At 40.7% G+C, this 25,746-nt stretch overlaps 1 protein-coding gene across 6 annotated transcripts in view; it reads left to right on the top strand.

The window, feature by feature from the left end:
* Positions 1–8,595: 8,595 nt before the first annotated feature.
* The window catches only part of LOC136400411 (low-density lipoprotein receptor class A domain-containing protein 1-like), a 26,099-nt gene continuing 8,948 nt past the window's right edge, over positions 8,596–25,746 (top strand). For 2 of the 6 annotated variants that reach the window (XM_066377052.1, XM_066377034.1), the window contains exons 1-4: positions 8,603–8,683; positions 11,563–11,632; positions 12,252–12,333; positions 18,160–18,223. In XM_066377052.1, coding sequence (XP_066233149.1) covers positions 12,301–12,333; positions 18,160–18,223 — 97 coding nt within the window. In that variant the 5' untranslated portion in view covers positions 8,603–8,683; positions 11,563–11,632; positions 12,252–12,300. Of the gene's footprint in view, positions 8,684–11,562; positions 11,633–12,251; positions 12,334–18,159; positions 18,224–25,746 lie in introns of all 6 variants that reach the window. The other 4 variants (XM_066377080.1, XM_066377071.1, XM_066377042.1 and 1 more) reach the window with 4 other exon arrangements.

The following is a 25,746-nucleotide window of genomic DNA, read 5'->3' as shown; positions in this document are numbered from 1 at the left end:
GGGAAAGAGAACTCTAAATTAGGAGTAGGTCCCAGCCTGAAATATGAGTGGGGCATTGAGATAGGAGGGATAAAGGAAACACTATATATTAAGCAAAGCAGCAGAAAATAGGACTATCAACACCCACAACAGAGATCTTTGAGGGAAGAATAAAAAACCTGACTATTCAGGCAAAACATAGTTAAGTGGCCCTTGTGCAAATGAGATCAGTTTACCTGCTTCTTGGAAGAAATACCCTAGGCTCGTCCACAGTGTCGTAGATGGGGCCGACGGCCCTGTGCACCTTCAGCCTTCAGTGGCAAACCCCAGCATTCTGGGCAAGGTTAGGTCATAGGTGGCTGGAGCAGGGCAGGAAGAGACTGAACCCTCCCTTAGAGGAGCGAGGGGGAAGCCTACCTTCCACTGTCCCTGTTTCCTCACAGCAGAGGCATGTAAGCCTGGCAGGCTTTAGCTCAATGACCTTACTTTCCACTTTTGAAGCAGGACCCAGATGGCATCCTATGAGACCCCTTTGGGGTGTTGGAGCCTTTAAGGGTGTATCCTAAAAGCTGGTAGTTCCCCTGATCTCTATTGGGCTTTTTCTGCCTCTAGGTATCTTAAAAGCCATGCTCAGAAGATCTTGCTGAGGGGTTTGAGGATCCCTATTCACCTATATAAATCTTTTCCATATATCCGGAGCTATTTGGAAAAAGACAAAACAGTGTTATTAGCTGGATCTAATAAAGAAGGTAGTAGTTTGCAGGCAAAAAAGATTTGGTGTCTCCTGTTCATCAGCATTCAAAAGAAATGTAGATTTTTTTTTTAAGTAAGAAGCATGATATGGTAGACCTGTAGGAGTTCCAGGATATGACTACTCCCTTTTAAATTTTTTTTTAAATTGACCTTAAAATGTTTGCTGAGTACACTTTAATAATACCTTAACTTTAAAGATTGTAAGCATGACAAAATACAGTAAATGCTTTTGCTCCATATGCAGGAGCATTTTCAGTTTAGCCAGTTTAGGAAATCCAATAATAGAACAATGCATACAGACAATGAGCTATAACATGCTTAGCAGCCTCTCCTGTTCTGACAGAGGTTACTATAGATCCAGAATATGTATCCACTGTAATGTGGACATATGACTGTTTGCCAAATGAAGGTATATGAGTAACATCTATCTGCCAAAGTTGTCCTGGTAGGGGTCCTTGAGGGTTAACTCCAAATGAAGGGGCAGTATAGGACCCCTTGGCCAGGATTTCCCAATCTGCAGTGCTACTTCCCGAGAAAGTTGAAACTTTTTATACCAGGCTGCAGCGTTCTGGTGATGAATAGTATGAGACTGACTTGCTTGGTCTGTCATGGTTGCTCCATATAATTTTCTTTTGGGTAGCTTGATCAACAAGGGCATTCCTAGGCCCTGGCCAGTTGGCTCAGTGGTAGAGCATTGGCCTGGTGTGCAGGATTCCCAGGTTCGATTCCCAGTCAGAGCACACAGAAGAAGTGCCGCCCATCTACTTCTCCACCCCTCCCCCTCTCCTTCCTCTCTGTCTCTCTCTTCCCCTCCCGCAGCCAAGGCTCCACCAGAGCAAAGCCACCCCGGGCACTAAGGATGGCCCCATGGCCTCTGCCTCAGGCGCTAGAATGGCTCTGGTTGCAACAGAGCAACATCCCAGATGGGCAGAGCACTACCCCCCCCGCCCCCCCCCCCGCCCCCCGTAAGCATGCCAGGCGGATCCCGGTCAGGCGCATGCGGGAGTCTGTCTGACTGCCTCCCCATTTCCATCTTCAGAAAAATACAAAAAATAAATAAATAAAAGAAAAAAGACAACAAAAAAAAAAAAAAGAAAAGAGAGAGAAAAAAAAGGGCATTCCCCTGTGCTAAAGCTCCAGGGAGCATGGAGTGAGCTTGAGTATGTCCTATGAAACATGGAGCTCTATGTTGACATATAAGTCTTTGAAGAAGGAGGAACTGCTGAAATACTTCATCAGCATTTGTCCCTAAGACAGCAGTCTTTATAGTGGAAACACCATAAGTAAATATTTGCTGTCTGTCTATAGATTAAGGGAGGAATATGGCAAATGCTGAAAAGCCATGATCTTTGTGCCCCTCCCCTCCCCCAACCCCCTCCCTCTCCTCCCCCCACCCTGTAACCCCAACACTGTTGTCCATGTCTCTGAGTCTCATCTTTATGTCCCACCTATGTATGGAATCCTATAGTTCTTAGTTTTTTCTGATTTACTTCTTTAGCTCAGTATAATGTTATCAAGGCCCATCCATGTTGTTGTAAAAGATCCTATGTCATCATTTCTTATGGCTGAGTAGTATTCCATAGTATATATATACCAAAGCTTTTTAATCCACTCGTCCTCTGATGGACACTTGGGCTGTTTCCAGATCTTTGCTATTGTGAACAATGTTGCCAAAAACATGGAGATTCATTTCTTCTTTTCAAAAGTGCTATGGTGTTCTTGGGGTATATTCCTAACAGTGGTATAGCTGGGTCAAAAGGCAGTTCAATTCTTAATTTCTTGAGGAATCTCTATACTGTTTTCCACAGTGGCTGCACCAGTCTGCATTGCAGGGTTCCCTTTTCTCCACATCCTCACCAGTTGTTGCCTGCAGATAGATGACCAGGGCCAGGCAGTTGAGGACCTTATCAAAAAGATGACAAGACTGGCACATATGCTTGTACAAGTCTGGCACAGCTGGGACCCCAATAGCCTTTTTGAGTGATAGTTCTCAGCTTTTGGTGGGTTTCAAACTTTAAACTGCCTGTTAGGTCCGTGTTTGTTACCACTATTAATAAACAGATTAAAGAGCCTGATAGAAGCCACAGTGTAGCAACAAACTATGGCCCATATATACCTTACCCACCACTATCGGGAAATCCCACAAGAATTAGACGAAAAATGTGAGACTCCAGCATAAAAAGGAATTTCTAGAGTCTCAAAGAGGGAATGAGAGGGGGGAAACCAGAAGAATGCAGGAGAAAACCCTGCAGGAATGACTGGCTCAGCCAGTTAAAGATTATCCACATCCTATAGATCTCTAACTGATCTCCTGGAGACTCTTACAACACTCAGGAGAAAAACAAGGGTCCAGAAACCCCCTCCCCCTTGCTGCCCTAGCGGAACTCCCCCTCCCCACCTTGAGTCATGAGGTGCACATAGGACCTCAGACAAAGGAATCATGTGCCCCTTGCATGGACACTATAAAAGGTATATAAGATATAAGAAATCTAACTTCAGCCCTGGCCAGTTGGCTCAGTGGTAGAGCATCGGCCTGGCGTGCAGGAGTCCTGGGTTCGATTCCAGGCCAGGGCACACAGGAGAAGCGCCCATCTGCTTCTCCACCCCTCCCCCTCTCCTTCCTCTCTGTCTCTCTCTTCCCCTCCCACAGCTGGGGCTCCATTGGAGCAAGGTTGGCCCGGGCACTGAGGATGGCTACATGGCCTCTGCCTCAGGCATTAGAATGGCTCTGGTCGCAGCAGAGCGATGCCCCAGATGGGCAGAGCATCGCCCCCTGGTGGGCATGCCAGGTGGATCCCAGTCAGGCGCATGTGGGAGTCTGTCTGACTGCCTCCCCGTTTCCAACTTCAGAGAAATGCAAAGAAAAAAAAAAGAAAGAAATCTAACTTCGAGGAGCTTGTGCTTTGGTGCTACTAGCCCACATGTTCTGCCGGCTACTAATAAAGTCTTCTTCCTCTATTAAGTTGTCTGGATGTCTATTATCTTCTGTCTGGGTGTCGTTTTCCTGCAACACTCTTTCTGTAAAATCAATACAATAAATATTTAAATAAATAAAAAACAAAATAACAGGAATGATACATTAAAAGCCAGTTGTAAAATTCCTCTTTCAGCCTGACCAGGCGGTGGTGCAGTGGATAGAGCATCGGTCTGGGATGCGGAAAGGACCCAGGTTCGAGACCCTAAAGGTCACCAGCTTGAGTGCGGGCTCAACTAGGTTGAGCAAAAGCTCACCAGCTTGGACCCAAGATTGCTGGCTCGAGCAAGGGGTTACTCCATCTGCTGAAGGCCTGCGGTCAAGGCACATATGAGAAAGCAATCAATGAACAACTAAGGTGTCACAGCAAAAAAATGATGATTGATGCTTCTCATCTCTCTCTATTCCTGTCTATCTGACTCTCTCTTTGTCTTTGTAAAAAAAAAAAAATTCCTCTTTCAAAAATCAAATATCTTTTGGGTAGTGTTTATTGATTGCATGAGTATTTATTCAGAACTTATATAGCAGATATCATGCTTGATGTTAGGATACAATACTGAGCAAAAACAGACAACAGTCATCCCATCAAGGTAATGCCTGGTATCAGGCTCATTATTACCACAGTACAAAATACTTTGATAATAATTTTCTAAAGGTTAAAAACTAATATCTCATGTAACTACTAATGAAAACCTCATGTCAAAGATTTTATTCAAGTTTATTAATTAGTAAGGAAATTAGTAAGATGTAAAAACTCATTCCAAGAGTGAGATATTTTAGGTAATGTCAATGAAGATTGCTGAAGTTAGAAACAAATCTGGTCAATATCCAACAAGGCCATAATTAAGGTGACTATAAAGCCAGTAACCACAGCCACCATCACAGCCACCTAGCCCATGCAGATTCGCATATGATTCGGACAGACGATATTGAAACAACAGAGCCAAGAACTGGTGGGCAATTACCTTTAATCCTAGCTTGCAGCCGGTGGGCAAGAAATACACACAATGGGAAAACACTTCCCTTTCCATTCAGGGCTCCCAAAACCACTGACTCATCTGAGTATTCCTAGAATCAAAGGTTTCTACCTCACCAGCCTCATTCACCTCTGTTCCCCATCTCCTTCTTTCTGCACAAACTCAGCACAAACTGTGCCGCATATGGCTGTGATCCAGAACGAGATAAAATCACACAAAGCAGAAAAATTATTCCTGTGAGATCTGAAATTTCTACTATTTGTGCAGATTATGCAAAAGGTAAAGAATAACTTTTTTTTTTTTGACTGATTTGAAAGAGACAGAGAGAGGAAGGGAGAGAGACAGAGGGAGAAAGAGAAAGGGAAGCATTCATCTGTTGTTCTACTTAGTTGTACATTCACAGGTCACTTAACCATGAATGTGCCCTGACCAGGGATACAACCCACAATCTTGCTGTTTCTGGAGGATGTGCTAACTGATAAGATAGCAGGACAGAGCAAGAATAACCTTTTACTGCCACTAGTTAAAAGCTCTAAGGTCAATTTTTCATTTAACAGCAAGAAAACCAAAATTATAGCTTTGCGTTAATGTAAAATTTGTTAGTAAAGATTTTGTGATCTCTTTTATTTCCCTTAAAAGGCCATCAAAACAGCAAGCAACTTGCTAAAATTTGTGAGACTACAAGTAGCAAAGCTTTATAGTTCGAGGCATAGCCAAAGGCTAAGTTCTCCCCCCCCCCTCACTCTTCCATATTGGCTATAAAGCTGAGTATTTGCACTCATCTCAACCCCCCACCTCACTTGCTTTATTAAGTTGCTAAAGGCTAAGTTTTTCTCTACACCTCCATGTTAGCTATGAGGCTGGATTGTTTCTATTCGTCCTATCCTCCATGTCCCTCAGAGAGACTGGAGACAGTTTTATTTTTATCCTTTGTTTTATGAAGTTAAGATGTTATGCAAGGTGGAGGGTTTTCTGCACTTGGGAAAATTCTTGGGTTGCCTTGGAAATGTGACTTTGTTTTAATGATCTCTTTGATTTGCTAATGACCTCATTTTGCCCTATAAATAAAGCAGTAGGGAGGTGGAGACTCGCTTTTTGCAAGCTATCTTTTGTGTTGCAGAGAATCCTCACTCAGGACCTGGAATTACTAGCCATGCTGGTTAGCAGCAAAAATTTTCACAAATTTATGTAGCTCATTTTCAGACTGAGATTTTATAAACCAAGAGAAATAAAATTCCCTTCCTCATCACCTCTTCAATTTGTTATCTATACCCAAGTTTGGTGTTTTTTTTGTTTGTTTATTGTTGTTTGTTTTTTTGTTGTTTTTTGTTTTTTGTTTGTTTGTTTTTTGTTTTTTACAGAGACAGAGAGAGATAGATAGGGACAGACAGACAGAACGGAGAGAGATGAGAGACATCAATCATTAGTTTTTCATTGCGACACCTTAGTTGTTCATTGATTGCTTTTCTCAAATGTGCCTTGACCGGGGGACTACAGCAGACCAAGTAACCCCTTGCTCAAGCCAGCGACCTTGGGTCCAAGCTGGTGAGGTTTGCTCAAACCAGATGAGCCCACACTCAAGCTGGTGACATCGGGGTCTCAAACCTGGGTCTTCCACATCCCAGTCCAACGCTCTATCCACTGCGCCTCCGCCTGGTCAGGCTCTATACCCAAGTTTTATCTTTCCTCTGCTCTTTCTTATTCTAAAACAAACTGACACTTTAAGTAAAGACTTTTGTCTTTTTTCTCTTAAAATGAAAGAGCATCAGCAGTTGCATTTCTCTGTCATTACTGATTTTAGGATAGTTTCAGTCAACTATATTAACTATAGCTTTTAACTAAATTAATACTGTATTTCCCCATGTATAAGATGCACCCATTTTTGAAAAATTTGGGGTCTAAAAACTAGGTGCATCTCATACAGTGGTTGTAGATATTTTTATTCACATTTCCCACTTTTTTGTGCTTGTTGTCTTTGAACCCATTGTTTCGCACTTGTTACTGGTATATTACGGTAGGTTATGTTTTGCTACATTCTGCCCAGAAATGGCTCAAAAAGATTTTCGTACAGTGCTGAATTCAAGTTAAAAATGATGCACACTTTGCAAAAGTGAATGGAAATCGTGCTGCTGAACATAAGTTTGGTCCTCCTCCAACTGAGAAATCAATCTGAGACTGGCTATGGGAAGAAGAAACCCTACTGAAAACGCCATGGCAGAAGAAGGCCAAGAGAGGCAAGTCAGCAAAATGACCTGATTTAGAGAGAGAACTGAAGATATGGATAGAAGAGCAAAGGTCAATTGGAATTCCTGTGTCCACAAAGATGGTTCAGCATGAGGCAAGAATTGCTGACGAAAAAGAAATTACTGATTTCAAAGGAGGACACAATTGGTGCTTCAGGTTCATGAAACGGAATGGACTAAGCATGTGTACACACACCAGACTTGCCCAAAAGATGCCGGAAAGCTATGAGCAGAAGGTCCTTGAATTCCATCGTTTTGTCATTCAATGTCGGAAGACACATCAGTTTGAGTTGGGACAGACTGCAAATATGGATGAAGTCCCCCTTCAGTTTGATGTCCCAAGTAACAGAACTGTTGATAAGAAGGGGATGAAACTGTAGCTGTGAAAACAAGTGGACATGAAAAGAGACGTTATACAGTTGTTCTAGCTTGTTGTGCTGACAGAACCAGGCTGCCTCCTATGCTGATTTTCAAACGCAAAACAATGTCAAAAGAAGACATTCCTTGAGGACTGATTGTCTACGTTCATGACAAGGGTTGGATGGGTCAGGATGGGATGAAGATCTGGTTTGAGAAGGTTTGGAGAAGGAGACCAGGTGGACTCTTATACAAACCTGCCCTATTGGTGCTTGATCAGTTCAGGGCACACATAACAAAAAACACAAAGAAGATTGCTGCAGAGCAGAAAACAAAACTTGCCGTTATACCTGGAGGCTTGACATCCCAGCTCCAACCACTTGAAGTCAGCATTAACAAACCCTTCAAAGCTACCATGGAAGACAAATGGAACCAATGGATGAAGTTTTCTGGGGACAATTTGACACCAGCAAGAAGAGTGAAGAAACCAACTATAGGAGAAGTCTAAACCTGGGTGAAAAGATCTTGGGAAATATCAAGATTGAGATGGTTGTCAAGTCATTTAAGAAGTGTGGCATTTCAAATGCCATAGGTGGAACTGAGCATGAGAAAATATATAAAGACACCAATTCGTCATCAGACAAAGATGATGGCAAGTTAATGGATGGGAGTTTTGACAGTGATGAGGAGTTGTATGCATTTTATAATGAATCAGACTTGAGTTCAATAACTTATGTAATACATTCTTTTTCAAATTTCAGGCCCCAAAATTAATGTGTGTCATATACATGGGAACATGTTACATGTAGAGAAATATGGTATATGACTCTCTGTCATACAATAAAATAAATATGTGACAAAGACTTTATTCAATTTATTAGTGTAAGATATAAAAACTGGCTCTAAGAAGCATTTGAGAAGCAGGGTACTTTTGGCAACCTTAAAATAAAATCATCAGGTTGTGCACCAATCTGGCTAATGTCCATCAGGTACATAAAGGGTTAATTGGGAGATCTTTTCAACAAGCCAGAAATTATTTTATTTCTACAAGTCAGAAATTACCAGACAGAAATATCCAAATTAACATGAAACTTCAGTAAGTCTGAGACCTTTAGTAAATAGTAAATCAGATTAAATTTCTCAGAACCCTTGGGTAGCCTTCATATCATAGGACATCAAAAAGACATGTAGTCATGATCTTTTTTAATACTTCAGTGAAAGCTTGCCTGAGGTTAAGGTAATCTCCTTGTATCCATCCTTCTTTCAGCAGCTGGGAAGCAAACTAGGGGAGGTGTCCTCGTGTTGGTGACAACGCTTTCCTTACATTACCCTCCTGACCAGATTACATAATTCACTCCACGGTGAAAAGAGCTGCGAACTGGAGATCTGAATGAAAAGGGGTAATGATTTTAATACTCTTGAACTTTAAAAATATGTTGCCAATAGCTTGAAAAATGTATATTTTTTAAAAAGAATGTAATGAATGATGTTAACCATTAAATCATAAAGACTTTTTTTGATTTTGTAGCTTTGAATTTTATTTGAAATGATGGTAGCCTACTGAACTTTAGAAAACGTTCTGTGATTTCATTATTGTTCCTTTTTGTCTTTATACATACAAAAAGTTAAAAGCTCAAAGTTTTTTATTACAACAAACTTGCTATGTATACATACATTATAAATATTTAGATATTCTTTGCAATTTATATTATTGAATTTTTAAATTTCCAGTGGGTGACATTGAATATATTCATACTTGTTGAGCAAGTTTCTGTATGCTAATCAATATGTTTACAGATCTCATAGTTGTAAAGTGAGTAAAAATAGCGTAAAAAGCTCAACAGGAACTTTTCACTTTTTTTTCTGTATTTTTCCAAAGTTAGAGGCTGGGAGGCAGTCAGACTCCTGCATGTGCCCAACTGGGATCCACCCGGCATGCTCACCAGGGGGCGCTGTTCTGCTGCAGCCTGAGCCATTCTAACCCCTGAGTTGGAGGCTATGAAGCTATCCTCAGTGCCTGGGGCCAACTTTGCTCCAATGGAGCCCTGGCTGCAGGAGGAGAAGAGCAAGATAGAGAGCAGGGAGAGAGAGAAGGGTGGAGAAGCAGATGGGTGCTTCTCCTGTGTGCCCTGACCAGGGATGGAACCTGGGATTTGCACACGCAGGGCTGATGCTCTACCACTGAGCCAACCAGCCAGGGCAAGCTTTTCACATTTTTTATTGTTTAGAAAGTTTTACAGTATGTGTATATTGGTTTTTAAATAATAAAAAAGACATGAAAAAGGACTGAGACATAATTAAAAATTTTTAGGTGAAAATTTTGAGAGAAAATACAATCATTTAAGAAAAGGGGTACAGCCTGACCAGGCAGTGGTACAGTGGATAGAGCATTGAACTGGATTGCAGAGGACCCAGGTTCAAAACCCCACGGTCGCTGGCTTGAGTGTGGGCTCATCTGGTTTGAGCAAGGCTCACCAGCTTGAGCCCAAGGCTTGAGCAAGGGGTCACTTGGTCTGCTGTAGCCCCCCAGTCAAGGCACATATGAGAAAGCAATCAATGAACAACTAAGGAGCCGCAATGAAGAGTTGATGTTTCTCATCTCTCTTCTTTCCTGTCTGTCCTTCCCTATCTGTTCCTGTCTCTGTCTCTCTCTGTCTCTGTCACACACATACACAAAAGAAAAGGGGTAAAGCCCAAAGAGATTTATGTAAATGTCCTTTGATTAAAGTAAATCTCAAAGGTTTAGTCTGAGTTTTGTTTAGATTTTTCTCCTCAGACAGTGAAGCCTTTTCTACTAGAGCGAGAGCGGTGTGGTACTTGCTGGTACATAGGAACTATTGTATTTCCCCATGTAGAAGACGCTCCCATGTATAAGACACACCTTAATTTTGGGGCCTGAAATTTGAAAAAGAATGTATTACATAAAGTTATTGAACTCAAGTTTTATTTATCATAAAATTCATACAACTCCTCATCACTGTCAAAACTCCCATCCATTAGCTTGCTTTCATCTTTGTCTAATGACGAATCATTGCCTTTATATATTGCAGGGGTCGGGAACCTATGGCTCACGAGCCATATGTGGCTCTTTTGATGGCTGCATCTGGCTCGCAGACAAATCTTTAATAAAAAAAAATAATAACATTAAAAATATAAAACATTCTTATGTATTACAATCCATTCATTCCCTACCCCTCATATTCATGGTTGTGGGTAGCTGGAGCCAATCACAGCTGTCCTCCAGGACAACACCAAATTTTTATTGGATAATGCGTAAGGTACACAGGTTGTTGTATGACTCTCATGGAATTACATTTTAAAATATGTGGCGTTCATGGCTCTCTTAGCCAAAAAGTTTCCCAAGACCTGATGATATATTGCCTCGTCCTCAGTTTCATATAGCATTTAAAATGCCATACCTCTACAACCAGTGTATAAGATGCACCCAGTTTTTAGACCCCAAATTTTTCAAAAACGGTGCATCTTATGCATAGGGAAATATCGGTAAATCCTACGTTATCACCCTGCCAGTGACTGGGAATTTTACCAGTGGTGATTTTATGCTCAATGGGTTGAAATCACAATCAGACATATAATTATTACACAGGGAACAGACCTTGCTTGCTGAGTTCTCTCTGTGAAGCAGAGTATAACCACTATAGATAGAAAGATATCTTTGCCCCATAGTTTTCATTCACAAATTCAGTGAAACTGCTCTCTGTTAGACAGATTTGCTCCTGAGCTTAATGAGTCAGGGAAGCATCTTAAAATTTTATTTATTTCTGTTAATTTCCCTTCTCACATTCACTGAAAGTAGTCAGATATATTACATACCCCAAAATCAATTCTTGGAAAACATCATTAATATCTCTTCGGTGCTCAGTTGGTATTTTGTTCACCATCTCAGCTCCAAAAGGTTAAATGTTTGAGACAAGAAATTTCCCCTAATGGCCATTCAGTACTTTAACACATACATATTTATTGAGTCCATACTGTGTACTAGATTTGGGCTGGTCCCCAAGAATGTGGTGGAGACCCACTCCGACCTGGTTTGCTGCCCTGCCTTGTCCTGCAGACCTCACAGGGTGAACCTGCCTCCAGCATGAGTCTGGCTTTGTGCAAAAAATCTCTGCCTTCTTCCCATACCTCCTGAGGGCAAGTATAAAATGTCATGTGCTAACTGAGGCATGTTTGTGCCTCTTAAATACCTATTACCGGACTTCTCATATGCGAATTATTCTGCCATGTTAAACATCAGTCCTCTTTATTGGCATAACAGAAACCTTTGTGTCCTGAGGGCAACCAGAGGGCTGAGAATCTTGGAGGGCGAAAGAAAGATCTACTCCAAGGTCAGTTGGTTCTCACTCTAGTTTGCACGATGTATCATAATTAATCAGCTGGAAAGGTTTAGAAAACACTGAGGCCTGGGTCTCTCCCAGAGATAGTCTGATGTATTTGTCTGGGATGCCACATGGGAATGTGTAATAGCTTCGCAGGTAATTCTCATGTACAGTAAAGGCTGCAAACCACTGCTCTAGGGGCAGTTAACTCCTGGCTGGTGGACCCAGTACATCACAAAGCACAGCCTAACATTCGCCTCCGACATTGCCACCTTATCTACAAGAGAACATTATGAAAGAACTTACTTTACCTTTTCTCTCTGACCTGTTGGTACCTGCTATGATCCTTTTGTAAAGATAAGCATGTTCCCTTTTAAGCTCATATGACAAAGAATTTCAAAATACTAATCTTACCTATTGTGAGTAATTCACCTTTTGTCACTCACTGAGATGTAAGTTGTGACTGAACGTCCTTTATTAAGCTGTTTCTGAAAGAGCTAGCTTGCAATGCCTCACAATTGTTTACTTTCCTTGCTTACCTTTTGGATAAAAAGGAGTCCTGGACATCCAGGACGACAGAGTGTACCAACCAATGCCAGAGAGATTTCTTGTTTTTCCTTTGTTTTAGGATTTCCTTTGGAAGCCAGTACTGACTGAAGCACCACCCTCCAGGACCCATGCCAGCTCACAGAGTTCATCCGCAAAGCCTGGTAACCCGTCCTGCACAATGCATGTCTGTTAGGAAACCTCTCCCCCCTCACTTGGCTGTCCTGGTGTTTGCCCTGCTACCAAGGAGACTGTCAACAAGAATGAGGTCAATTGAGTGTGCTCTTGTCTCAAAGGTCCCTCAGCTGCTTAAGGTTGTCAGTATATTTTTTTTATAGGATTTAAAAGAAATTATTGATTGATTTTGGAGAGAGAAGAAGAAGAGAGACAGACAGATAGAAACATTCATCTGTTTCTGTATGTGTACTGACTGGGGATGGAATCCACTACCTTTGTTTGTATCTGGTCAATGTTCTAACCAACTGAGCTATCTGGCCAGGGCAGGTTGTCAGCATTTAAGGACGAGCCCATTCACCCAGCTCGTCCAGAGTTTGGCCTCACTGCCCTCTCCCAAGAATAAAGCACTCTCTCTGTTATTGAAGATCTTTCTTTAAAATATAATGCTGCCTTTCCTATGCTGATGAGATGTCATAGGGCCCTCCTCAAGAGAGCATTGTGTCCCTAGTCAGCTTTCACACAGTCTCCTACTTGGGAAGAAATGAAATATATCAACCACTGTTGTCTTTCCTGACCTGTGGTGGCACAGTGGATAAAATGTCAACCTGAGATGCTCAGGTCACCAGTTTGAAGCCTTAGGCTTGCCCAGTAAAGGCACATACGCAAAGCAAGTAAGAGTTGGTGCTTCCCATTCCTCCTCCTCACCTGGGCCTTTCTATCTTTCCTCTCTCTAAAATCAATAAATAAAATCTTAAAAAATAATAAAGTAAAACAAAAAAATAAAAATAAAAATCACTGTCACCTTATGAGAAAGCCTAGCACAAATGTCAAGGCTTGTGCTAAATGCTGGAGTTGTAACCACCATGCCACAGGGATCTTGTCAGGGAGAGAATACGGTACAAATTAAGTAACCACAAAGTAATATGAGATGATAGGTAATAAAAGTTAATGTTAAGGGATAGACAACAGAAGTTAATGTGCAAGGAATAAATCTGAGGAACAAAATTATTTCTGTGGCTCCAAAAAAGCCAAGGTCAAAATCCCCAATACCTTGGCATTAAAAAAAAAAGTATCTTTATTATTTTTCTTGAATATAAAAATAATATAAATATATGTCTTATATCTGTTAGGATGCTTTCAGCTGTAAAATAAAACCCACTTAAGATAGCTTAAATAACTTCATGTGTTTGATAATAAAAGAGGATGTCCAAAGGTAGGTGGACTTCCAGGTTTGGTTGATGGCGCAGCTCAACAATGTTAAGTAAGATTCAGATTTCTTCCATCTCTGCATTCTCCTGGCCACAGCTCCGCTTTATCCTAAGTCTGGTTCCCCTCAGGGTCATAGTGTGGCTTCCATGAACAGCAGGGGCCATAGAACTCTTTACTTCTGTCCATTCCAGGGAGTGAAAGAGGTGTCCCATACCCCTTCTAAAAGAATAAGGAAGAACTCCCACAAATCTCCTGGGAAACCTTTCATTTCGTCTCATGTATTGCACTTGGGTCACATGCTCATTCCTGAACCAGTTATGGAGGTTGAGATCACCCCAGCACCCACCAGTCATGACCCTTTAGCTGAAGGCCAGCATCTTCTGTAACACCTGGGCTGAACGGGGAAAAGCATTGGCATTTTGGTAAGAAGGAAAAAAAGGAACAAATTCAAAAAATATGAAAGTCACATTGGAGGGCCATGACCAGGCACCTTCACTAGATAAGCAAGAGAATGATATATAACTAAAAAGCTAATAGAAAAGATAAAATGGAATAATAAAAACTATATATTTGATTGATTCAAAGGAAGGCAGAACTAAAAGATGCAGAGAACAAGCTGATGACTGCCAGAAAAGATAAAATGAAATAATAAAAACTATATATTTGATTGATTCAAAGGAAGGCAGAACTAAAAGATGCAGAGAACAAGCTGATGACTGCCAGATTTTGGGGGGGGGGGTGTTTGGTGGCTTGTTGAAAAGGGTGAAGGGCTTGAGAAGTACAAATTAGTAGTTACAAAATAATCATGGGTATATAAAAGCACAGTATAGGGAATATAGTCAATAATATTGCAATGACTATGTATGGTGCCAGGTGAGTACTTGTATGATCAGGGAGATGGCTTTGTAAATTATATAATTGTCTAACCACTTAGCTGTATACCTAAAACTTATAAAATAATATTGAATGTTATTGAATATTGAATAACATTATAATAGAAAAATGGAATAAAAAAGAAGGCAGGAGACAAAAAATATGGGGGGGGAATGAGACAAAAATGAAAACAAAGAGCAAGATGGTAGACTAAAATCCGTTAAATGTAGCTTTTTCAGATTGATTTCTTTCACTTAGTAATATACATTTAAGGTTCCTCTATGTTTTTTCATAACTTGATAGTTCTTTTTAGTGTTGAATAATATTTCATTGGCTGGGTTATTTATTCATTTACCTATTGAAAGACATCTTGGTTACTTCCAAATTTTGGCAATTGAGAATAGAGCTGCTACAAACATCCACGTGTAAGTTTTTATGTGGACATAGTTTTCAATTCCTTTTGTTAAATGCCAAGGAGCACAATTGCTAGATCACATGCTAAGAGTATGCTGAGTTTCAGTTAAACTGTCTTCCAAAGTGGCTGTGCCATTTTGAGTTCCTACCAGTAACGAGTGGGAATTCCTGTTGTTCCACATCTTCACCAGCATTTGATGCCATCAGTGTTTCAGATTTTGGCCATTTTAGTGGTTGTGTAGCAGTACCTTATTGTTGTTTTACTTTGCATTGCCCTGAAGATATCTTTTTACATGATTATTTGCCATCTATGTATCATCTGTGTATACAACTATAGATATATTTTGACTCATCTTCGGTGAGGTGTCTGATAAAGCCTTTGGCCCAGTTTAATTAGGTTGTTTGTTTTCTTTTTTATTGGTTATTTCTTTTTGTTTGTTTATTTGTTTGTTTTTAGGGCTTAATTATATACTGTCTTTTTTTTTTTCTTTTTCTTTTTTAATTAATTTCAGGTGTATAGAATACTGGTTAGACAATCATACTTTACAAAGTGTTCCCCCTAATATTTCTAGTACCTGCCTGGCATTATAGTTAGGGTGGTTTGTTTTCTTACTGTTGGGTTTTAAAAGATAATAGTCCTATGTCATCTATGTCTTTTGCAAATACTTTTTTTCAGTCTGTGGCTTGTCTTTCACTGTCTTGAAGGAATACTTTTTGTGCTAAGGAATACTTATACACTAAGGCCTACTTTGTTGCAGGTATTTCCCAGTGTATAAATTAAAAATAATTCTGTTGGAAGAACTAGAACCCAATTCATTGACAAAATAGAAGACATTTACTGGTTTACATGATTTGAAATATCCATAAGCAGTTGCAACTTTAAGTAAAGCCTGATTCAGCAGCTGAAAAAATGTTCAAGGATCACAATATTTTTATTTCTCTTTCTTCTCCCTTCCACAAGGTTAGCTTCGTCCACAGACTCCATCAACTCTAGACCTCACATGCCCACTCTATGCCTTCCAGGGAAAGAGAGATGGTGGTTCTTATCCAAATTCTGGGGCTACTCTCTTTCTCTTTCCCTCTGTCCTGCCCTCTCTCCCTCCCCTTTCCTCTCCTTTCCTCTCCCTCCTTTTCACTAGGTTTTGCTCCCATCCTCAATTCAATTAGTTGGTTCAACTTGAGAGTATATAGTGATTAGTCTAAGTTCATTAGGCTCTACACCCACTCAAAGTATACAGATGAAAATAAGGAGTAGAAAATTCCCCAAAGAAATGTCAGCCTATATAAAGAAATTGAAGAGAAAAGGGTTCTGGGCATCTATGACATACAAGCAGAATAATATAGCCACAGAGTCCCTGATTGTTTTATCAAGTCTAACTTTCTTTAAGCCTTGCACTTACAGACTCAGTTCTAGCAAATGAAATTCTATACCTTGAAAAAGCAAGCCTTACTAATTACAGATAATGGAGAAAAGAGTTACTGATGCCAGTATAAAAGATGAAATGCTAAGCAATAATTTTAAAAATATTTTATTTATTAATTTTAGGGAAAAGAGAGAGAAAAGAGAGAGAGAGAAAGAGAGAGAGAGAAAGGTGGGGGAGGCAGGAAGTATCAGCTCCTAGGTAGTTACTTCTTATATGTGACTTGACTGAACAAGCACAGGGTTTTGCACCAGTGAACTCAGCATTCCACCTCAGCATTTCAGGTCGATGCTTTATCCACTGTGCCACCACAGGTCAGACATACTAAGCAATAATTTAAAAAAATAATTTTAGATAAAATTTGGAGGCTGAAACATTTATAAGAATCATATTCTATTTTAGATTAAGTAACCACAAAAGTTTTCTTGTGAGGTTGTCTATAAAAAGTTCTTTTCTGTGGTATGTGGCTGTCAAAGTTTAGTGTACTTTCCGAAAAACATAGTTTTTAATTGCTAAAAACCTTGCATGCTGACTGGCTGTCATGGGTAACGATATTCACATGGAGATTTGTCACTTTAGAAGATCGAAACTGCCATTCAATTCTTCTTTGTCAAAAATAATCATCTTAGAACTAACTCCCTTTCTCTCATCTCTTTCTGTGCATAAAGGTAAGCAAATAGAAGACTGGTGGATTTATCTTAAACAAGGTGTTTCAGGAAGTTTATGCCAACAACCAGTTAGTCAATTGGCTTTTGGTTTTATGTTAATATTTTTAGAGTAGGCGTACATTATTTTTGTGTAGTGAAATTCAACAGTTCGTTGCTGCTCTCAAAACAATGTCTCAAATCATCTCCCTCCCTATAAAGAAGACAAATAGTTCAGGTGCTTTCTTTCCTAGCTCCTCCATTTCTCAGCCCCGCTCCCCTTCCAGCCTCCTTTGCAGCTAGAGTGCAAGTTTGTGATGGAGGTTTCACCGGTCTGATGCTCCCACCCCAGATTTTTGAATTGGCAGCTCTTGACCCAAAGCAGTAAGACAGCGGCAACCGCAGCGATATTCAGTTTTTGGGAGCGGTAGGTACTGTGTAAGATGTGATAGCCATGTGTCACTGGCAAGGGTTGGGCTGTGACCCAGCAGCAGCCTGGTGTCCTTGTTCCTGACCTTTGTCCAGCCTGCTTCCCAAGACTTCCTGGTATTTCTTTTCTATTTAACCAGAGTTGGTTTCTGATGTTAAGAATTTTGGTAGTTACAAAGAAATAAGGAGAACGTTCCTCTCCCAGACTGTGTGTCCCACTTTGCCACATGAAAACAGGTCCTATAGCCCCGGTCATGCTTCATTTCCCATCCTCCCCTCTCCCCTTCCCTTTCTTCTCTTCTCTGCTCTCTCCAGGGCTCAGGTGTGATTCCATATCCCAGAAGACCCGCCCAGCAGCCTGCGTCAGAGACATTCACTCTCCAGCCCTCACCACTTCAACCTCCCCCACAAACCTTCCCTGGGAGGAGCCACACAACTCAGCTCCTCTAAGCAGACAAGTCTGATCTGTGTGGCTAGGATACCTCTCTGCCTATGTCAGAGCCCCCTGCACGCTGACAAGTTAGTTACTTTGGGAAATTAATTGTCCTCTTTCTAGAAGATCTTTCTACATTGTCTTTAGCAGGACTAAATTATTCCTGTTGAGCCTGACATCTGCTTCCTAAGGGTTTGAACTTGCTAATTTCCTTCTCTCCTCCCTATCTTTCTAGCACAAGCATTCCCTGAGCACCTCCTAGGAATGAGACAAAATGAGGGCACTCAACTCAGCCTCCCTCAGAGAAGTCTCACTTCGTGCCAGGATGTTCTGTAACTCAAAACAAAGCACTGTGCATCAGTGTAGTCAAGGCTGTTTCTCTTCTTTTAGGTGGCAGAAGTCTCTTCCCTTTCCCGTGCAAGGGAAATACCTTCGGGCCAGGATCATAAAAAAGGTGACATTTCTACTTTTTCAAAAATAAATAAATAAATAAATAAATAAGGGGAAAAAATTTTAACTAAAAGAATCTTCTAAATAAGAATCATGTTGCAGGACATCAGCCATGTGCCACGAGTCACCCAGGAGTACCTTCTCTGTGTGTCAGTTGATGGCTACAAGTGACAGAAAATACCAATAATAAGAGTTTCCTAGACTTGGGCTCCTGGGAAGCTTTAACTAGAGGTTAGATGCAGGTAAATTCTGAGTGACAGCTGGTGAAGGTCCAATCAGCTACCTATATCACACTTAGACCTTCAGAGTTTCAAAGAACCAAAGAATATGCACAAGAACTGCTCAGTTACAGTCAGTGACAATCACTTTCAATAACCCACTTTCTCTTATTTTTGTCCTTTTTTATGCTCAATCTAATCAGCTTTCATAAATGTTAATATGCTTACATTGATATATATATAACATATACAGTATATACATATATAACAGTTTCATCCTAAAAACATTTTAATAAAATTATGATATACATAAACATAGTCTCAAGTTAAAATAAATATGTATTTGAATTGTTTAAAAATTTTGCCTAAGTTATAAGTATGCCAAGCCATTCATAAAATAATAAGAGCCAGCAGTAATCTTCATTCCTGCTGAAGATGACTTTCCATGATGGTGACTGGAGGAGGGTTTTCACAAGCCACAGAACCTCAAGGGCCAGATTATCTGCATCTCCAGGTGCTGGAGTCACACTCACTTATAATACCTGTCAGAGATTCAGTCAGGACCTGGGAAGGGCTATTCCAAGTCATGTCCATTGAGAGGAAAAGGAGAAAGGGACTCCCAGGTGGCCAATCCATAGAAGAGTTCAGGACAGCCTCTGCTTTCCCTTGCTTTGGGAAGATTGGGTCCACTCCCCATGGGGTCCCCAAGGCACAGGCTCTCCTCCGCCTCAAGAGGGCTCGTTCTGGAGACAACCTGGGTTTGACAGGTTTGGCTTCCCAAAGTTCTGAGAAGGGTTCATGCTCCAGCTCAGAAGGTGCCACCCACCTGCCAGGTAAACGTGCACCTGGGAGACAGATGAGCCTGTTATTGGGGTTGACTTCCCAGCTACCTGTGCACCGAACTGTGTCCACTCACTGAGCAGGACTTCAATGTTTTCACCAGTGGCTTAAAGGGTAATAGTTTGTCATCATTTTTAAACCCTAAAAACGGGCTAAATTCTTTGCACTACATAGACTTAGATCCAATCCTTTGCTTTTGTTCCAAATTATTTTAAAAGCTAAAAAAATTAATTAAAAATGTTTATTACTTCTACTACAGTACTTGCCAAGACACTCTTTCCAAGTATTTTTAAATTTTTTTTATTGATTGATTTTAGTGAGAGAGAAAGGAAGAAAGAGATAGACAAACAGACAGAAACATGGACGTGACCAGGGATCAAACCAGCAACCTCTGTGCTTCAGGATGATGCTCTAACCAACTGAGCCATTCAGCCAGGGTCTTTAAGTATTTTTTATCAATGATTGTCATCATGCACTGGTATAAAGCTTTTAATAGTTACCAAAATGCTTTTCCCCATTGCCTTGGTTGGCCACCCAGTAGTCCCTTGGTGTTGAAAGGAATAGGGAATATAATCATTTGACAACCAAGGAAACCAAGACCCAAGGAGGCATAAGATTTGCTCAGCCAGTAAACAGTAAAGGAGTCAGGCCGCCCGTGCTTGTGTTCTGAACATGTTTAAAATAGGACCAACCAGAGGACTTACCTCATATTTTTCCAGGCTGAAATACTTTGTAACAAAAACCATTAAACCTATCTTATGAGGTCTTCTATTCATTTTTTTTATTTGAAAGAGAAGATGCTGACTGTACTTTTCTGTTATCTACACTTTGCAGAAGGAAAGAAACAGAAAAAAAGAAAGATTCTGAGGAATCTTTGCCACACACTATAAAAGGTCACAGAATAATGACCTTACATACTGTTAATAACTAATGTACATAGTTAATAACTAACTTACATACTGACATAAGAGTGTTTCTCCTTCAGCAGATGAAAGGCAGGTAACAAACACAGCTGGCCCGCACAGCTGTTACCGACTTTGTGTAATAGTGACATTTTATCAACATTGGTGTCAGCTAGGATCTAGCAAACCAAGTTATATTTTAAAGGCCCAGAGTCATTAAGAGCCTACCATGGAAAATTATGCAAAATGAAGGATTAGTCCCTAATTTTTATTTTATGCAAAGATACCCTGTTCCAACAATTCTAAAATGCACTCTTTATTTTCTCATTTTACCGCTCTAAAATCAGCACGCATCTCTGAAGGCAGGGTCCTCAACCTCAAAAGTACCTGAGACTTGATGACATACATAATGGCTTGCTTGAAGAAAGATACAACTGCAAGAGTTGATTTTAAGTGGGGGATCAAACAATAATACTAAAACCTAGGTTATATTTTAATCTTAGCTTTAGAATTCGTCAGTAGCAAACCCATGAAGCCCTAGGTACCCCAATCTCAACCTCAATAAAAGCTGAACCCTAGGTCCCCAGAAACTTCCAGGTCTTTCTCTCTCTGCCCTCGTGACCTCGATTTGTGGCCCTGGGTGTGCCATGTAACCTCTAGGACTTGATTGTGAGTAACATAATGTTTTCAACATTCCCTGGTGGGTATATTTTGCAATCGTAATGAGAACCACAAGGGTATATGCAACCACAGCACTGGCTGAGGAAATGTCTGTGGGGGCTCCACAAGTAGTACCAGCCCACTTGGATGTCCCCCAAGTGTTCTTACCTGAGAGCGTCACTTGTGCTAGGCTGAGACCAGACACGAAACAACTGTTATCTTAAACAGCTCAGACCATTATTCTGTGACCTTTTATAGTGTGTGGCATATAAAGAAAATTGCAAGTACATGCTTTGCAAGACTAGGCAGGTAATTTTTTCCTTTTTCTCCACTCCAACCTTCTGCCCATCTGTCTTCACTGCATATTTATAAGCAGACAAATCAGTATGATAAAAATGTCCCTAAAAAAGGAAGCCAATCTTCAAAGAAGCTAATAATAAATGACCTATTTCGTGAAAAAAAAAAAAAGGTGGTTAAAAACAACTAAAATGTCAACTTTGTTTTGAAGAAGCCAGTTAAGCAATATAGATATAAAGAAGCTACACTTGGCTAACAAAACTATGAAGCCTATTACAGAAATGTTAATAAAACATCCTGGTGTTGAAAGCTTATTTTTGATGAGCTGGAAAAGCAAAGAAAAATAATCCTGAACCATTTTCCAGTTTAGAAAGATTTTGTTTATTCTTCTTTGCTAGAGTTGGAGCCAACAATTCTGAAGGTTTGGATTAGCTCTTAATATTTCTAGTCATTTGAGTATTCAAATCAGTGGTGCATTTCTGGGAACAGGCTGTCTCACCACAGGCAGTGGGCGGAGGAACAAAGCTTCCCCACATGTCAATCACAAGCCTTCTCTCTCCTTTCACCACTTTGACCAGTGGCCTTTAGTCAGAAACTGGCACAGGGAAGTCAATGACCCCAGGACATCAACACAGCAAGGTCACACACCTAGGCCAGTTCATGTGTAAAATAAAATTATTGGCCTCGATTAACATCTCAAAACTTTTCCCAAAGAGAGTTCCCTGATGCACACAGAAGCTAAGTGTGGAGTTCTGATGAAAGAAATGTTGGGGCTGATATTGCTGGAGAAGAAAGAGGTGAGCAGTGAGATTGCCAGTGGGGGTGGGGGGAGGGCAGCTTCCTTTGATGCAGGTTCCTCAAACCCCAATACTTAATGAACCCTGACAGGATGGCTCAGTTGGTTAGAGCATTGTCCCACTACACAAAGGTTGCAAGTTCCATCTCTGGTCAGGACACATACAGGAACAGATTGATATTTCTGTCTGTCTCTCTCACTTCCTCTCTCTCTCAAATAAATCAATCAATAAAAAAAATTTTAAAAGCTCAGTTGGGCCTGACCAGGCGGTGGCGCAGTGGATAGAGCATCGGACTGGGATGCGGAGAACCCAGGTTCAAGACCCCGAGGTCGCCAGCTTGAGCGCGAGCTCATCTGGCTTGAGCAAAAAGCTCACAAACTTGGACCCAAGGTTGCTGGCTCGAGCTGCTGAAGGCCTGTGGTCAAGGCACATATGAGAAAGCAATCAATGAACAACTAAGGTGTTGCAACGAAAAACTGATGATCGATGCTTCTCATCTCTCTCTCTCTGACTCTCTTTCTATCCCTGAAAAAAAAAAAAAAGCTCAATTGGTTAGAACATCTTCCTAAAACACCAAGTTTGTGGACTTGATCCCTGGTTAGGGCACATGTGGGAAGCAACCGAGTGCACAACTAAGTAGAACAAGAAATGAATGTTTTCCTCTCTCTCTCTCTCTCTCTCCCTCTCTCTCCCTTCCTCTCTCTATCTCTCTAAAGTCAATCAATAAAAAAAATCTTTTAAAAAACCAACAACAAAAGTAATTAATGAACCCCTTCACATTCTTGGACAATTATTGCAGGCCTCCTCACCGTGTTACTATCATTTTAATTTTTATTATAATGTTATTTCAATATACACAACTATAAAATAATGTGTAAACTATGTTTATAGATTACTATATAACTACAGAACAAAATTACAATCAAATACCATAAAGGTAATGGAGTTGAAATTTGTGATGTTAATTTAATGTAATGGATAAATGGGTGGTATTATCTTTCAGAAACTAAATTGTCAACTTGAGGTTAATGGTAGAGAAATGTTAGTTCAGGTCTGGTCTTATATTTAGTCTGCTTCTCTATTGTAAGTTTGTAAATATACTTCAGAGAACATCAGTTTGCATGCAAACAGGAGTGTTAATACCGCCCAGCCTTGGCTTGCAGTTCGGGAGAAGCACACATTTCACTTAACTGACACCCCATAAGCAAGTAATGCAGATGTCATGTGACAACTCTGGCCAGTTCTCTCTGCTATTTGAAGATACTAGTCTGTACTCAGCAGATACTAGTCTGCTGAGAACGAACTAGACCCATTTCAGAACAGAACCATTCTTCTAGTCATCCTTACTGCTAAAATTATTGTTGATGCAATGGTGAAAGTTAGTATTTTCAATGACTGAGACCATAGTGCACATCTACTGGAAATGTGTCATGGTTATGGGACATGCTTTCATTTAGTGTGTCCTGAGATAACTCAATTCTCCCACCACATTTCCATGTTCAGCCTCCTGAAAAATCTCTCAGGGATAGAGTACACCACAAAGTATCCTAGATTGCACTTGCTGTGAATTCCAGGATAAACACAAATTGAAGGGTTAGCACAAGGATTTTGATGATACATATACCACTACTTAACTGTGATCATCCAGATGGTTCAGAATGTGCTAAGAGTAACTGTTACAGGTTATCATGACAATAAAAACCAAAATTTAGATTCTCATAGAGAACTTGCAGATCCTGAGAAACTGTCCAAGAACTCTGAGAAAGACTGGTTTAGCTAGGAAATATAAACTCCATTTGCTTTTAGGAGACTTGGGTCTAAGTCTGGCTCTGCCACTAAAGCTGTGGTTAGGCAAGTGTTCACATGTTTGCGCATCTGTTTCCTCATCTATATGTAAATGGTTCTACAAATCTCATTTACCTCACAAGCTCACTGTGAAAGTGAATGAGACAGTGTATTTGAAGGTACTTAAACAATTCTCCTACTGATTACAAATGGAAGACACAATCACGGTGGCAGGGGCAAGTGGCTGCATGACCTCCAAAAGCTTTAACATGTCCTGGTCCACTGTTCCCTAAATAGCATAGGACAGACAGACCTGAGTCTCTTCTGGCCCTTCCAATTCCTCCTGTTTGACCACTCCTGAGCCAGCAAGGGTGGTAGTTATTGGTCAGTGGGTTGAAAGGATCCTGAGAAACTTAGAGCCCATTTGTTGCTCTCTGCTGCCCTCTTCAGTACAGAAATTGTCATTGAATGGGGTCTCAGAAGCAAGTGAGGAAATGTTATTGTTCAGGCCCAAGGCTTCCAGGCACCTCAGCTCAACTTTCCAGCCCTAAGGCCCTCCTCAGAATCCCACTACCCTGGGCTGGCCCTGCCCCATTGCAGACCCTTAGGCCGTCAGGCCTATGTAAGCCCCTCTGTTCATCAAGCAGTCTGCACAACTCCTTCCAACTCCCTTTTGGTTGTTATGGCTTAGATAAGACAGATTTTAGGGCCCAGAGACCCCGTAAAGTTTCCTTATGTCTGTTGACCTGAAGTGGAATAGTTTCTGATTACATATTAGCCACCAAGGTAATAAAGACATGTTTCGTTGTTCTACTTCCATTTAATGTCACAGGTCCTTTTTAATATCCCAAACTAGCCCTGGCCGGTTGGCTCAGTGGTAGAGCGTCAGCCTGGCGTGCAAGAGTCCCGGGTTCGATTCCCGGCCAGGGCACACAGGGGAAGCGCCCATCTGCTTCTCCACTCCTCCCCCTCTCCTTCCTCCCTGTCTCTCTCTTCCCCTCCCGCAGCCAAGGCTCCATTGGAGCAAAGTTGGCCCGGGCGCTGAGAATGGCTCCATGGCCTCTGCCTCAGGCGCTAGAGTGGCTCTGGTTGCAACAGAGCACTGCCCCAGATGGGCAGAGCATCGCCCCCTGGTGGGCATGCCGGGTGGATCCTGGTAGGGCGCATGCGGTAGTCTGTCTGCCTCCCCATTTCCAACTTCAGAAAAATACAAAAAAAAAAAAATAATAATAATATTCAAAACTATTTCAACCATTAGTGTTTGCATTAGCTTTTTGAACACCTTTAAGGGCTGTCATATTAAATAAGCAGTAACTGTCCTGTCCAGATAGTTCACTTGGTTAGAGCATCATCCAGAAGCCCAGAGGTTGCCAGTTTGATCCCTGGTCAGGGCACATACAGGAGCAGATTGATATTGCCCTCTCTCTCTCTCTCTCTCTCTCTCTCTTCCTCTCTCTCTCCACCAATAAAATAAACATTAAAAAAAAGCAGTAACTTCCTAAAATAGCTTCCTTTCCTGTGTTCCAATCACAGTCTCATTATCTTTTACACTAGAGAAATAATTTTCGAATGAGCCACACAGGGCACACAGAGGATCGGCAAGGTCAGGGAAGAAAATAGAGAACCTTTATTTTTATATAATATATTTAATTGTACTTTTCTTAAATTTTAATTTTGGACAATGTTTTACTATATATATACTGTAATATATTTATTAATGGACTAGTACAGGCATAGATTTATAAATAGTTATATATTATGAGGGAATGCTAATTTCATTTCACTAATTTATTTTGTTACTGAAGAAATATAGTCATAAAAGTCAAAAACCTCTCTTCTAGAAGAGATCTGTTATCAGAATAACTGAGTTTTTTAAAAAAATTATGTCTTAACCCCATTTCAGACTCAGTGAACCATATAGTCTTCAGGAGTAAAGCAGGAGCAGATTTTTAATAAGCATACCTGGTAACTCTGATGCAACTCCTACCACCTGCAAAAAAAATCGCATTATTCAATGGACTGTAAGCT

Source organism: Saccopteryx leptura, chromosome 1 (genome assembly GCF_036850995.1).
Source record: "Saccopteryx leptura isolate mSacLep1 chromosome 1, mSacLep1_pri_phased_curated, whole genome shotgun sequence".
NCBI classification, from domain to species: Eukaryota; Metazoa; Chordata; class Mammalia; order Chiroptera; family Emballonuridae; genus Saccopteryx; species Saccopteryx leptura.
The sequence above is the reverse complement of the archived record's forward strand: the minus strand, read 5'-3'. Positions and strand labels throughout refer to the sequence as shown.